Source organism: Lepisma saccharinum, chromosome 4, assembly GCF_977018435.1.
Source record: "Lepisma saccharinum chromosome 4, izLepSacc3.1, whole genome shotgun sequence".
Lineage (NCBI taxonomy): Eukaryota > Metazoa > Arthropoda > Insecta > Zygentoma > Lepismatidae > Lepisma > Lepisma saccharinum.
Window position 1 is genome coordinate 92,298,314 of NC_139232.1, and position 12,764 is coordinate 92,311,077.

At 36.8% G+C, this 12,764-nt stretch overlaps 1 protein-coding gene across 1 annotated transcript in view; it reads right to left on the reverse strand.

The window, feature by feature from the left end:
* Window positions 1–2,652: 2,652 nt before the first annotated feature.
* LOC145987261 (uncharacterized) overlaps window positions 2,653–12,764 on the reverse strand; it is a 193,916-nt gene continuing 183,804 nt past the window's right edge. Inside the window, exons 5-6 of the mRNA XM_083121776.1 lie at window positions 10,813–11,050; window positions 2,653–4,159 (exon numbers count right to left, since the gene is read on the reverse strand). Of these exons, the coding sequence (XP_082977902.1) occupies window positions 4,065–4,159; window positions 10,813–11,050 (333 nt within the window). The 3' untranslated portion in view covers window positions 2,653–4,064. The remainder of the gene's footprint in view (window positions 4,160–10,812; window positions 11,051–12,764) is intronic.

The window sequence follows — 12,764 nt, forward strand, 5'->3', positions numbered from 1 at the left end:
ACAGGTGAGTGGAGAAGGTTACATAATTTAGAACTACATAATTTGCATTCATGTCCAGATATTATTAGAATGATTAAATCAAGAAAACTTAGGTGGGCAGGCCATGTGGGACGAATGGGAGAGGAAAGAGGAGTTTACAGGATTTTTGTTGGGAAACCTGATGGTAAGAGACCTGTAGGAAGGCCAAGACGAAGATGGAGGGACAACGTTCAGATGGGCCCAAAGGAAATCGGTAGAGATGGAAAAGAGTATATAGATCTTACTCAAGATAGCGACAGATGGAAGGCCTGTGTTGCTGCAGCCATGAATCTTCGGGTTTAAGAAGGCTAGAGAGTTAGTTAGTTAGTTTAAGTACTGTGTTTATGGCTAGCGTTATATGTCTTTTATGCTACTCTTTACATCTGCATGCTTTGCAACGCGCGTGGTTGCTGTACGATCTATAATAACGTTCACAAAAAATGAAATGCTGCTTATCAATCAGCGAATGCGTTCGCATTATGTATATATACTTTTCAGCATATCTTCTATGGCTGTCTGAATATACATACGAAATGTGATAGTGATACAATGCGGCCTTAAAAAAATATAGTACACAAGTTTGTACTTCGGAACATTTCTATAAATTATTACTTTCACGAGACAATGTTTGACTTCAATTCACTTTTTTAAAAAAAATATTTTTAATTTTTGTTTTCAATTCTCCTCCACCGGGAATCGAATTTTGGATCCTTCGATTACAAGGGGATAGCATTAGCCACTGTACTATCGGATAGGCCCGACTGATTCCATTAGAAACAGGATCCATAGTCCTGTATTTTTTTGCGTATGTTACGTAGCTTTATACAACGTTGTTTTGTGGCAAATAACATCTTTCTAGATACTCTTCTTATTGTTGCTAGCCTTAGAAAAATATAAAATACTACATTTGGCATATAAGCGTTACATTTGTACCTTGAATCACTGCCACAAAAGTTGTGGTCGCAAAACTTATCAAACACGCTCCGAAACGTTTGCCGGAATCATGGCAGCAGGCTTGCTTTCGCGCAATTAATTGTGGGGGAAGTTGTTCGCGTTTCTGACATCGTTACTGGTGATGAAACCTGGATTTACGAATTTTATCCCGAGAATAAGCGTCAGTCTACAGTGAAATTTTTCTCCCGATGACATTTCACCAACAAACGTGAAGCGGCCCCGAAGTGTCGGAAAGAAAATGGTGGCAACTTTCTTCTCTAAAAGCGATCCTGTCACATCTGTTGTTCCTTTGGGCGATCAAAGGACTGTTACTCCTCAGTGGTACACAACAATTTTCTGACAAAAACGTTTCGAGAAGCTCCAAGAACGGCGAGGGAGGGATCCTATGGTATCATGACAATGCGTCCGCCCACACAACTAACATCACCATTCAGTTCCTGGAGTCCACACAGATTGAATTTGTGATTCATCCACCTTACAGTCCTGACCCGGCCCCAAGTGATTATTACCTGTTCCCTGCAGTAAAAAATCTCAGACGCGGAAAAAGGTTCTCCAGCCTTGAAGAAGCTGTTCATGGCTATGAATATGAAGTTGCAGCACTCGACGAAAATGAGTGGAATAAATGTTTTAAAAAATGGTTTACAAAAATGCAAAATTACATAGAATGTCGTGCTGAGCACTTTGAGAAAAAACAGTATTTTTTTTTTACCTTTCTTAACCCGGAAGAACGCGCGTAGCGGGGATTCGACCGCATTTTTTTTATTATTTGCTTATTTAGAAGACGCGCTGGCCAACCAACGAATGTAAATACCTTTAGTATCATAAATAATTGTCTTCTTTCTAAAACCTTCGCATCAAAGGTATATAAAATTCTCTTTCTTTCATAATGATATTGTATTCTTACAATAAAAAAATGAATATAAACAAAAAAATGTTACCTATTAAATTTTGGTAAAATCGTGTTTTCTTCACCTATTATACCTACTCTTACAGAAAGAAGAAAACATTTTTTTTAAAGTGTGAAAACTCATACCAGCTTTATACATTGTATTAAAACATTAAAATGAATGAAAAAGATACAAGGAAACAAAAAATTTAAAAAAATAATTAAAAATATGATGAAAAGCCCAATAGACCTAAATATTCGATTGCGGTCATTTTGACCGCGCGCGTCTTTTCGCGTAAAATGTCGCCGCGCGCGTTCTCTCAGGTTAATTGTTATGTACTATCTCAAAACTTTCGTTGTGACCGTAGCATGAATTTATTATTTGTAGGCTATAAAACAATCATCAATATCTCTGAAAGTTTGACACCCTGGAAACAGAATCATTCCAATCAACACATGTTAGGGGACAATTAATGTAATATTTTATGAAAATATTTTTCTTGAATGACATAATTTATTAAAAAAACACTTAACGTATTTGTTAAATAAGTACTTTTCAGAGTACCCTTGTCGAAGAAAAGAGTTCAAGTCTAATTTTTAAATATTACACACATCTATTGGTAATATTAAACAAATATGGTATATTCATACTTCCTTACTTTTGTCATGAACCACTTCATAAGGAACGAACTACGCATGATCATTTATTGGAGCGTCATAGGCTTTATACGCCAGTCATTTGTTTCTTCTACAACTACGGCACTATGGTCACTAGGGATAATAATAACAAACAATCAGTGTAAATTATATGTTTATTAACTTTAACTAAAAGTTCATCTTTATCTGTTCCAAAATTAAATAACTTTATACTTACAATCTTCACATTTTATTACAAATGGTAAATCATTTCACCTGTTTTTAATAAATATAATTGCTTCATGTTTCCTGTAGCAAAAGAAAAAAAATAATTTCATTCACAGAAATTGAGATGAAGCGTTTAATGCACAACTTGTAAGTACTGTACTTCAACATTCAACATCAGAATTGGATTTCACGAGAACCAGTGCACTTTAGGTATATAATAGCAAATTCATCATGGTGAATAAGCATCAAATAATAAACGTACAAAAGTCACACAGTGACTCATATTGATTTTAATTCAAATCATGATGGAGTTTTGTATAAAATTATACACTGTAGAATAAGCAATATTTACTAGCAACTTTAACAATGAGCATTTCTTTCTTCGAATTTTATAACATGTGTAAATTGGACACAAAATGTAAAGTGTAATATATGTAACATTATTGTTAACAAATATGTTTTACATAATCCAGCTTCATTTCGGTTAACATATAACATGGTACTTGAATCTGTTGAAGAAAAACTGTCAGTGCTAGATTTTTGTACAATTGCAATACTTTTAACATCTTAAATTTGGGTAATTCCCAAATGTGTTCAGAATTCAGTTTAACTAAAATATAATTTAATCTAATACACAGAAACGAAATCAAAATCTGAAATAGTGCAAAAAGTGTATGTTCATTAACTATGAACACGTCCTTAGCGAATTCAATTCATTATTACCATGAAGTCATATATTTTGAACTCTTTTCTCTTTTCCACTTGAAGATCACTCATTTCAACATTTCATTATTCAAAACAAAAATTCCAAGCAGAGGAACTTGTACTTCTCGTCGAACAGATAGAATGAAGAATATGTTATTCAATTTATTTCCTTTCTTATTTTTATTCTCTTGAAAGTTCCTTACATTTAAACACAAAACATAACCGACACAAATTTGGATCGTTCCATTGAACATTTAATAACAAGGTGTGTATAAATGAATGCATAATAGTCCATTTTTTCATTCGTTTGTCTAATACTAAGATCACAGATGTTACACTCGCCATTATTTATAAATAATTCTATTTTTCACTTCGATTCTAACATCATTAATTTTCTGTGTTCTAGTCAATGTTCCACTGTTCGATTGAAAGCTTACTTTTTTTTACAAATTCAATCTACTTGCATACTAATCTGTTGTTATGTACCAAGAGTGTCTGTACTCGGCAATAAATTCATTATTTCACTCAATAATATGACGGAATCTTGTGGTTCACAGTGTTGCCACATATAACAGTGTCTCATCACTTAAGGCAAACATAAGCTGTAGAAGGGCGAGTTCCAAGTCATATCTTGAAGCTACCTAGATATCCTGTAAGATATTAGGTGGAGAACAAGATGCGATGCAAAAATGGTGAAAGAGTGTCGATGTTTATTCTCGGCTCCTGAATGACCTGTAGGAAAGAAAATGTGAGAACTCTTTAATAAGTCACAAAACAATGTTTAAGGAACACATTTTCAAAATACAAGGTACAATTAAAGTGTAAGGTAATGATACATGACGTGAGCATATATATGGATGTCAGAGAGATATTCTGGCTGTTCCGGGTTCGAATCCCGGCCTGAACAAGGCGTGTTCTTTGTGAATGTCCCTTCATAAATTTTATCATATCATCACTCATCCTCATCTTCGCGATTAGCCAAAGTGGCAGATTAAGGCTATTGCATGTTGTTAATTTGAACTGAATACAACGAGTAAAGCAACCTCCAATGTTACTGATCCTTGTAGCAACTGATGTTAGTACCCATACGGACAGACTTTGAGGGGACAAGGCACTTTCTAAGCCCCTTCTCCCATTCCTATAAAATATCATATATTTTATACATATAATCTTGCACGCCCCCCCCCCCCAAAATAGTATTTGAAGTGGATGCTATTGGCAGTACTTTGTTGTTACACAAAATCCATGCCACATAAATAAAATATAATGATATAAATTTCTTTCATCCTTGTGGAAACTCTTGTATCCTGGTATTTTTTATTTCACCTGAATTTCTTTGTACTGATAATACCGAAGTTAAAAGAGAACTTGCAGCTCTTCCAACGGAAAGTGTTCAGAAATGAATATTTAAATATATCGTTGTACATTCCATTGAAAGACCTATTTATTTATTGTAGAATTTGTTCATTTGTGTTTCCAGAAAGACACAACCTTTAGTTTCGAGACGTCTCATGAAAAATTAGGTTATTACAAAAAATAATTTCCATTTGTCGTATTGAAAGTTTCAGCTTGTTGATTTTTATTGATCAATTTCCATCAACAAATGTAGATATTATTTATACAATAACATAAATTAACGAAACGAGTTATGGAAATCAGGCATTAAATCAATAGTACAGTATATGTTCATCCTTTTTATTGTATCGTGTCAAAGTGAATACTTGATTAAAGTGTATTGCACACAAATTGAATCGTTATGCTCGAACGCAGAGAAAATCCCAGGACTGTCATAAATATACATATTTGTCTTCAGTAATTTATAACCCTATATTCATTGACAATTTCACCACAGTGGGAAAGTCAACAAGATAATTCTCGTGTAGGAAACTAGATAATAAATTCAAAACAAACATGATAGATGTTTGTTTTGTTTTGCAAAGAATATGGCGATAATTCTTCTACCTTTTTTCTCGCTGATGAATTATTTTCAATTTATGATTTAAGAGATCTAATTGAAATTCTATGTACATTCAAACAGTTAACATTTCCGATAAAATGTTTTTCGTCGTAATTGGTTTATTTGAATTAGGTCAATACCATCAATTGGCGTTCTTCAAGCCTTTAGTAAATGAATATCAAACAGTAAGTCTTTGATCTTTTCGTGAGTAATTTGGAGTTCGTTGTACAGACAGAACTTGAGACATGTCTGACTTGATAATTTGTTCTGTGTCAGAATATGATACAAGCTCAAAAATAGTAATGAAACTCAGTTTGTGGCCAGTTATAACTTTTTGTGTGACACGTAAACTGAGACTGCTAATGTTTCTTATTGCTTTGCGTTGGAAATGAAGAAGAGGGAGATTTATGAAGCAACAAGATTCACATGAAACTCTGAACCAATCGGCTTGGTCCAGTTGCCTTGGTGAGGGGAAATCCTCGTGGTATTCTGCGTTGCCAAATTTTTCTTTTCGAGTCGTTTCCGAAACAGCACCCTCAACAAGGTGAAGCACGGCGAAGCGTAATGATTGCTGCCTCTCCCTGAAATGCGAGCGAAGGGTGAATGTTGACAAAGAAAGTTGTCGTGTATGACTGCTCAAAAATCAGGTGTGTAGCAGCATCGCTTTTCCCTCCTTGAAACTCCCAAAAATGGAGTTTATTCTTTGTCCGACCGAACTTTAGGTCGAGATTCGAACCTGGGACCCCTCGCGTTCCTCTAAATAGGAATAGAATTATAGTAATCCATTACAGTAAATTTTTTGTAAAAATTGTTATGTACATATAAACAAAAGCGATTGTGAAAACTTTAGGTCTCTAATAACACAAAGTAAACTTCAGTGGATACATATAACAGACTATACGATTAAGGGAGGTGTACAAAGGCACCGTCTCCGTCTACGGTAAAGATTCACTCGGTATTTGCATGGAAGGACTGAGAAAAAGTCACCGAGAAACTTGAGACGAGAAGTGCACCACCTGACTCGGTAAGTTAAAAAAAAAAGTTCAGCGAGCACACGCGCTGTAATAAGCTGAAATATTTTCAGCAGTTGAAACCTTCCCTTGCTCTCCCTTACAGCGGGAACAGTTTCCTTTTCACCGTTTCCTGAGGACGCTTTGTTCCCCCAAAAAAGGAAAGGGTAAAAGTTCACGACAGTTGCGCCTCGAATCTGTTTAGAGTGAGACTAAACACAGCCCATCCCCCTCCGAACGTCCTTCCCCCCCCCCTCATAAAGCCCGGCGCAGGCTTCCTCTGTTTGTTTGAACTTTGGAGCCGAGTGCAACGTGTTGTCAGTGACACCCTGACATTGCCCCCTCCCCCGTCTTCCCACTCCCGTGGAAACCCTTCTTCAGCGACTGATGAAGCTGTATTGTATGGATGCATCGAATGTCCCCCCCTAGCTCCTTGGAACCCCGTTTTGCCACCCGCCTGTGAAGAAAAGTCACCATTTTGGTGAGAAATTGCAAGATGAGGTGCGGGTTTCGTTTTATTTTTGTTATTTACCGTCGCCTTTTTGTCACTCTTTGATAAACGCTACGATGAAGGAGAGTGATGATATGAAATTAATAAAGGGACTCTCGCAAAGAACACCCACGCCAGATCAGGATTCGAACTCGGCACCTCTGGCCTGGTAGCGTACTGTGCTCACCACTCTTCCGCAAAGATCGCCTAATGTGTAAATTCACACTGGCTGTATGTTTAGTAGTCAGGAGTTTACTCTCTGGCAGTCATAAACCCGAATGGTTATTGCAGCCACAGCCACACAAGGCCTCCCATCATTCAATCTCATCGTATAGCCTTGGCGGATTGCTCAGTGTCAGGTGCTTCGAAGTGAAAGGTTTCAGGCTTGAAATCTATCCAAGGCATGGATGTGTCATTGCGTGTCTCCCATCATCTATCTGATACCGACCTCCGTAGCTGAGTGGTTATCACAGTGTTCTACGATACCTGGTTCGAATCCCGGCCTGGACATGGGTGTTCTCTCTGAGTATCCCTCATAAACTTCACATCATCACTCATCCTCATCTCTCGCTATTGGCCAAAATGGCAGAAAAGGAACGCTAAATAACAAATCAACTCCCATCATCCGTTTCAGTGGCAACGCCGTAACTTATCATCAAGGGGTCGTGAGATCGATACCAGGTGGAGACACATAGTGATTCAGATCCCACTTTAAACTGTAAGTCCAGTCCCGATTAGCCTGTCTGTGCATAACAAGCAAAACACATACTCATCAGCAATTTCATCATCATCGTTTCGATGCACCCAAAAAGTACAACAACCCCGTAAAGTAACAGTTCATCTTTGCTAAAACACCACTGGATATTTGGCTATTGGCACTATACAGTTTCTAGTGAAGTTATTTTCCAATAATTTGTTCTCCAGTAATAACAGGCATAAAGCTAAAACCATTATATCCAAGGAGTTACAAGAAAAAAAAATTATACTAGGACCAGTAGGATTATACGAGGTTTGGCAACCCTGTTAAAGCTGGTTCCTTTTATCACAGGTCTCTTAGCTTTTCTCCGTTTCTCCTGTGCGACAAAAGTTACGTGAAGGAGAGGCTCTCCTCTCCAGCATCCGAAAGCGATCTTGTTCTCGTCTCTTGCATCCTTTGAGATTCGCATCGGATGCATTATGAAAGGATTTAATTCAAGTAGAGCTCAACTTTTCTCGTTAAAGTCGGTTCATACGAGTTTATTGAATCCATGGAGGTCTAGAATTGAATATGGCGAAAATGGAAATTCTTGTTTATTAAAGGCTTCAGAAAATGAAATTTCATTTCTTGTGGTTATTATGTGAGAAAAACGTCAGGACCTAAGAAAGCGATAATGTTTCACACAAGCGACTAACTTCATATAGCTAATATCTTTTAGAGGGGCAGTGAGAGAGAGTCAACAAACGGGAACTTGAGAAGTATGTAAAATGTTGTAGTTGCACTTTTGTACAAAATGTGTTTGTTTTAACATTATCTACAATACAAGATAAAGCTGCATGGATCATGTTCCTTGACTTGGCAATTATCTTTGTTAACGCTGTATCGTGTGTTGTTCTTAGCTTTTCTTTCAGTACAGCTTGTTGGACCTTGACTGAAATTATCTTTGAAAAAGGGGTCTTCTATATTGTCTGTGAGATTTTCTTTCAACATAGCGTGTTGGGCCTTGATTGAAATTATCTTCATAAAAGGGGCCTCGTCTATTGCCTATAATATTTTCTATCACCATAAAGTGTTAGAGCTTGACTGAAAATATCTTTGAAAAAGGAGTACTTTGTCTTTGGTCTGTGTATTTTATTTCAACATAGCATGCTGTACCTTTATTGAAATTATCTTTGAAAAGAGATATCTTGTCTAGTGCCTGTGAGATTGCCTTTCAATATAGCTTGTTGGATCTTCACTGACATTATCTTTGAAAAAATGTGAGTTTTTCTAATGTCTGTGAGACTTTCTTTCAACATAGCGTGTTGGATCTTCACTGAAATTATCTTTGAAAAAGTGTGAAATGTATATTGTCCGACAGATTTTTTTAAAACATAGCGTATTGGGTCTTGGCTTTGAAATTATTTCTAAAACCTGTTAATTTTGCAATTAATTTTAATTTCGAGACGGCATATGACCCTTGACTTTGCAATTAACTTTGAATACGGTGTCTATTTCATTGTCTTTAAAATTATCAAGCAACACCACCACACTTCGCAATAATTCCATGAAATTATCACCAAATATTAGCACTTACTTTAATTGAGATAAAATATATTTATCCGTTCGAGCATAAACCTTTCAGCATTTATTCCTTTTCGAACTTAATATTATTCTGGGACGTCCCAGAATTCAGTATATCCTAATTTTTTACGTTGATGTTTACTGGTATTCAGTTTCACATTAGTTCTCAATCTGGTATTCAGTTTTACTCGTATGTTCGTAGTGTAATAATAATGTATGAAAGTGTCATTTCACCAAGATCTTGCTTCAGTACTGTAGTAATTTCTCGATAGTTATTCTGATTGGTGACACCAACACAATGATTGTACAGGCAACTTTTAGAATATCAAATTTTATGTGTACAGCTTTCATAGTTCCTTATAGGCGGATACACTGTACATGTTGTAATGATAGAATCACTACAAGATCATTTTTTATTATTAGTTTTTATGTATGTTCAATATTATTTTTTTTAGTGACACCTATACTTCTTTGTTATGCAGAGCTGGCCTTCGCCGGCAGAAAAGCTGTAAGTTTTAAAATCTTGTCCTTTCAACCTGAAGGGGGTTGAAAAAAAGTTCCGTTTACTGTTTTTTTTTTCGAATCGCCTATATAAGGGAATCGATTGAGTAACGGGGTTTGGCATTCTTATGTTTTTGGGGCTAGAGGGGAGACCTTTGGAAGGTTCTTCGGTGCCGTTAGAGTGGCTGGGCTAGTGAAATGGCTAGCGGACACGGATCAACCATTTGCTTACATTGAAATACATAGAAAAGTCCACGCAATTTTTCTTGATTCGTTTGATGACAAGTCAACGCATAGTTTTCGGTGGACATTTGTATTATTCTTAGAGAAACGTTGTATTCGAGGGAATTAAGGGACGCGTTTAATTGCAAGAATATGTCTATCCGTTTGTTTCGCGGAATTATTAGTTTAAATTTGTAGATTCAACACTGTCAAGGTGTGCGGTTTTTATTTAATCTGCGATTAAAGTGACTGTGACAGGGTGGAAATAGAATCACCTCAGTTTTGTTTTGATTTATATAATTTCAAGAACACGCATTATTAGTTTAGTCTCTTTTTGCGTGGCAATTTTTATTATAAACCAGAAAGGGAGGGAATTAGAGAAACATGTAATGTATGCTAGTGACAAGCTAGATACATTTTTGAACTAGTACTGCTGGTCTGGGCTAGCGTACGAACCTTTCTCTTATACAATATAGATGTATTACAGTGTTTGAATTGAAGAGAATCATGTCATTTCTTATGTGGGGGTTATTACATATGTAATTCTTTGTATATATTTAAGCAACGAAATAAATAGTTTTCTTTATATATTTTTAAACAGAACGTCTGAGCTATTATTCAAGATAAAAACAACTGAGTTTTCCCTAATATCCATGTTAAAGAATTTGGCAGTTATTCTATGTCTTTAATTCGATTGAACCGTTTTTGTTAGTTTTATATGTTTTTGCATCTTATTTTGCCTGGGGAAGTAACGAAGACAAGTAACAGGTCGAGCCAAAGTAAGTCACTCTCCCCAGAAAAGAAATAGAGCACAACAATGTCTACAACAGTCTTTATTGTTCAATAACGTAAAACAGTGTCTACTTGTCAATACTAGTTTGTGTGAAGATTAAGGGATATCGTAGACATATTAAATAAATTATCTGTTAATTAGTTGCTGCTTACCTCCTTCTGGACCAGCTTCTCTTGCTCCGAAAGAAGGTCTTTTCGGCTGTTCCTTCTCTGGGAAAGTTACCTGCGAACCTTGAGCATAAATATCAAAGAGCTCTGCTACGCATTTTAACTTCAAGGCGCCGTTGTAGTAATGAACTGGTGCTATTTTTATCTCCATCCCAGAAACTGCTGCTTCCAAATTGTCGATCGTAATCCTTGGAGGGTAGCGCTTCACTTTGTCAGAGCTCACCTACAAAGAAAAGAAATTGGTTCAGACATGAGGAAGTAACTACAATCAAAATGCACATTTGCATTGGCCTTTTGTTCAGGTATTGGGCATAATGAGTGACAATTCATCTTCGCTGGTGCCGAAACCCGGGATTCTTGGTAACGTGAGTCCAGACGTGAGGGAGGTATGGCTGGATCATAACATGCTTAGTGAGTTCATTGTGTTGTTTTTTTCAATCCGACGTCTCGGAACAGAATTACCACTTCATTTCTTCTGCTCATGTCACTGCGCACCCTTCACCTAACGTTGCACACTAAGCTACTGCCACCTGAGAATGCGACAAGAAATGCAACTTCACTTCTAAAAAATAACATTTCACCTAAACATATTTGTAAAGTCACAAGTTTGGCTGAATGCATAAAGACCTAGGATTGAATTTTCGAACAGTACAATTTCACACAATTGTCAAAATGTAGTCAAATTGAAAGGACAGAATGGAATGTGTTTGGAAGATACGATTTATGTTGCTCACCTGGTGAGAAAATTTGCAGTAAAGATACTTAGAACAGAATATTATTTGAGACAAGAACCAGAATTTCAGCATGTGAGACTTGCTTTAGTCAAAGAAATAGTTGATTTTAATAGGATTTATTTGAGGAAATGAGTTTATAAAAATCATTCTTTTACTGAATCATCCCGCTGCTAAATACTACAAACTAGTGGAGAATATTTGGAACCGAGAACCTCAATTAAACAGAGTTCTCAAAGAATATATTACACATTACGCTGAAGCTCCACCTGTACTTAATCATGGATTTATAAGTGAATTTCAAACGAGCGGACAGCTATAGTATCTTGGGAGATATATGCTAACAGCACCAACCCTGACCTGCCAAACCTATACACGTATGCATATAATAGCATAAATAAACAAACGTTAACCTGTCTAACCTATTTACATGCTTATTTGTGCTTTTTTATGTAACAGCTCGTAAATTTCAATACTCCTGTTAGCGTATGTATAGATCTTGACATGTATTAAGCTTTTCGTTTTAAAAAAACAACTTTAAGAGACTCACAAGGGAGGTTATCTAAGTGTCCCCCTCCGATTTCCATGAAACTTGGCAGGTGTATAGAGGGGCCCAAAGGAAGAAATACGTGTTTTTGTGTTTCAGCTAAAAAAGAAAAAAACTGTTTTAGGGGGCAACCCACCCCCCTTCCCTAAAATGTCAAAATGAAGAGAACTCGACGCGGGGATCTGACCCCTGTGTCCCGCTCCGATTTCCATGAAACTTGACAGGTGTATAGAGGGGCCCAAAAGAAGAAGTACGTGTTTCTTTCATGGAAATCGGAGGGGGGCACACGGGTCAGATCCCCACGTCAATTTGCCCTCCTCTTGACATTTGAGGCGGGTTTTGCCCCCTACAACAGTTTTTTAGCCGAAACAAAAAAAACACGCATTTCTTTGGGCCCCTCTACATAAATGCCAAGTTTCATGGAAATCGGGGGGACCCCAGGGGTCAAATGCCCACTTCAGTGTGTCTTCATTTTGACATTTGAGGGGGGTTTGCCCCCTAAAACAGTTATTTAGCCGATACAAAAGGAAACGTATTTCTTCATTTGGGCCCCTCTATACACCTGCCAAGTTTCATGGATATCAGAGGGGACACAGGGGTCAGATCCTGACTTCAATTTGTCCTCATCTTGACATTTGAGAGAGAGTTTTGCCCCCTAA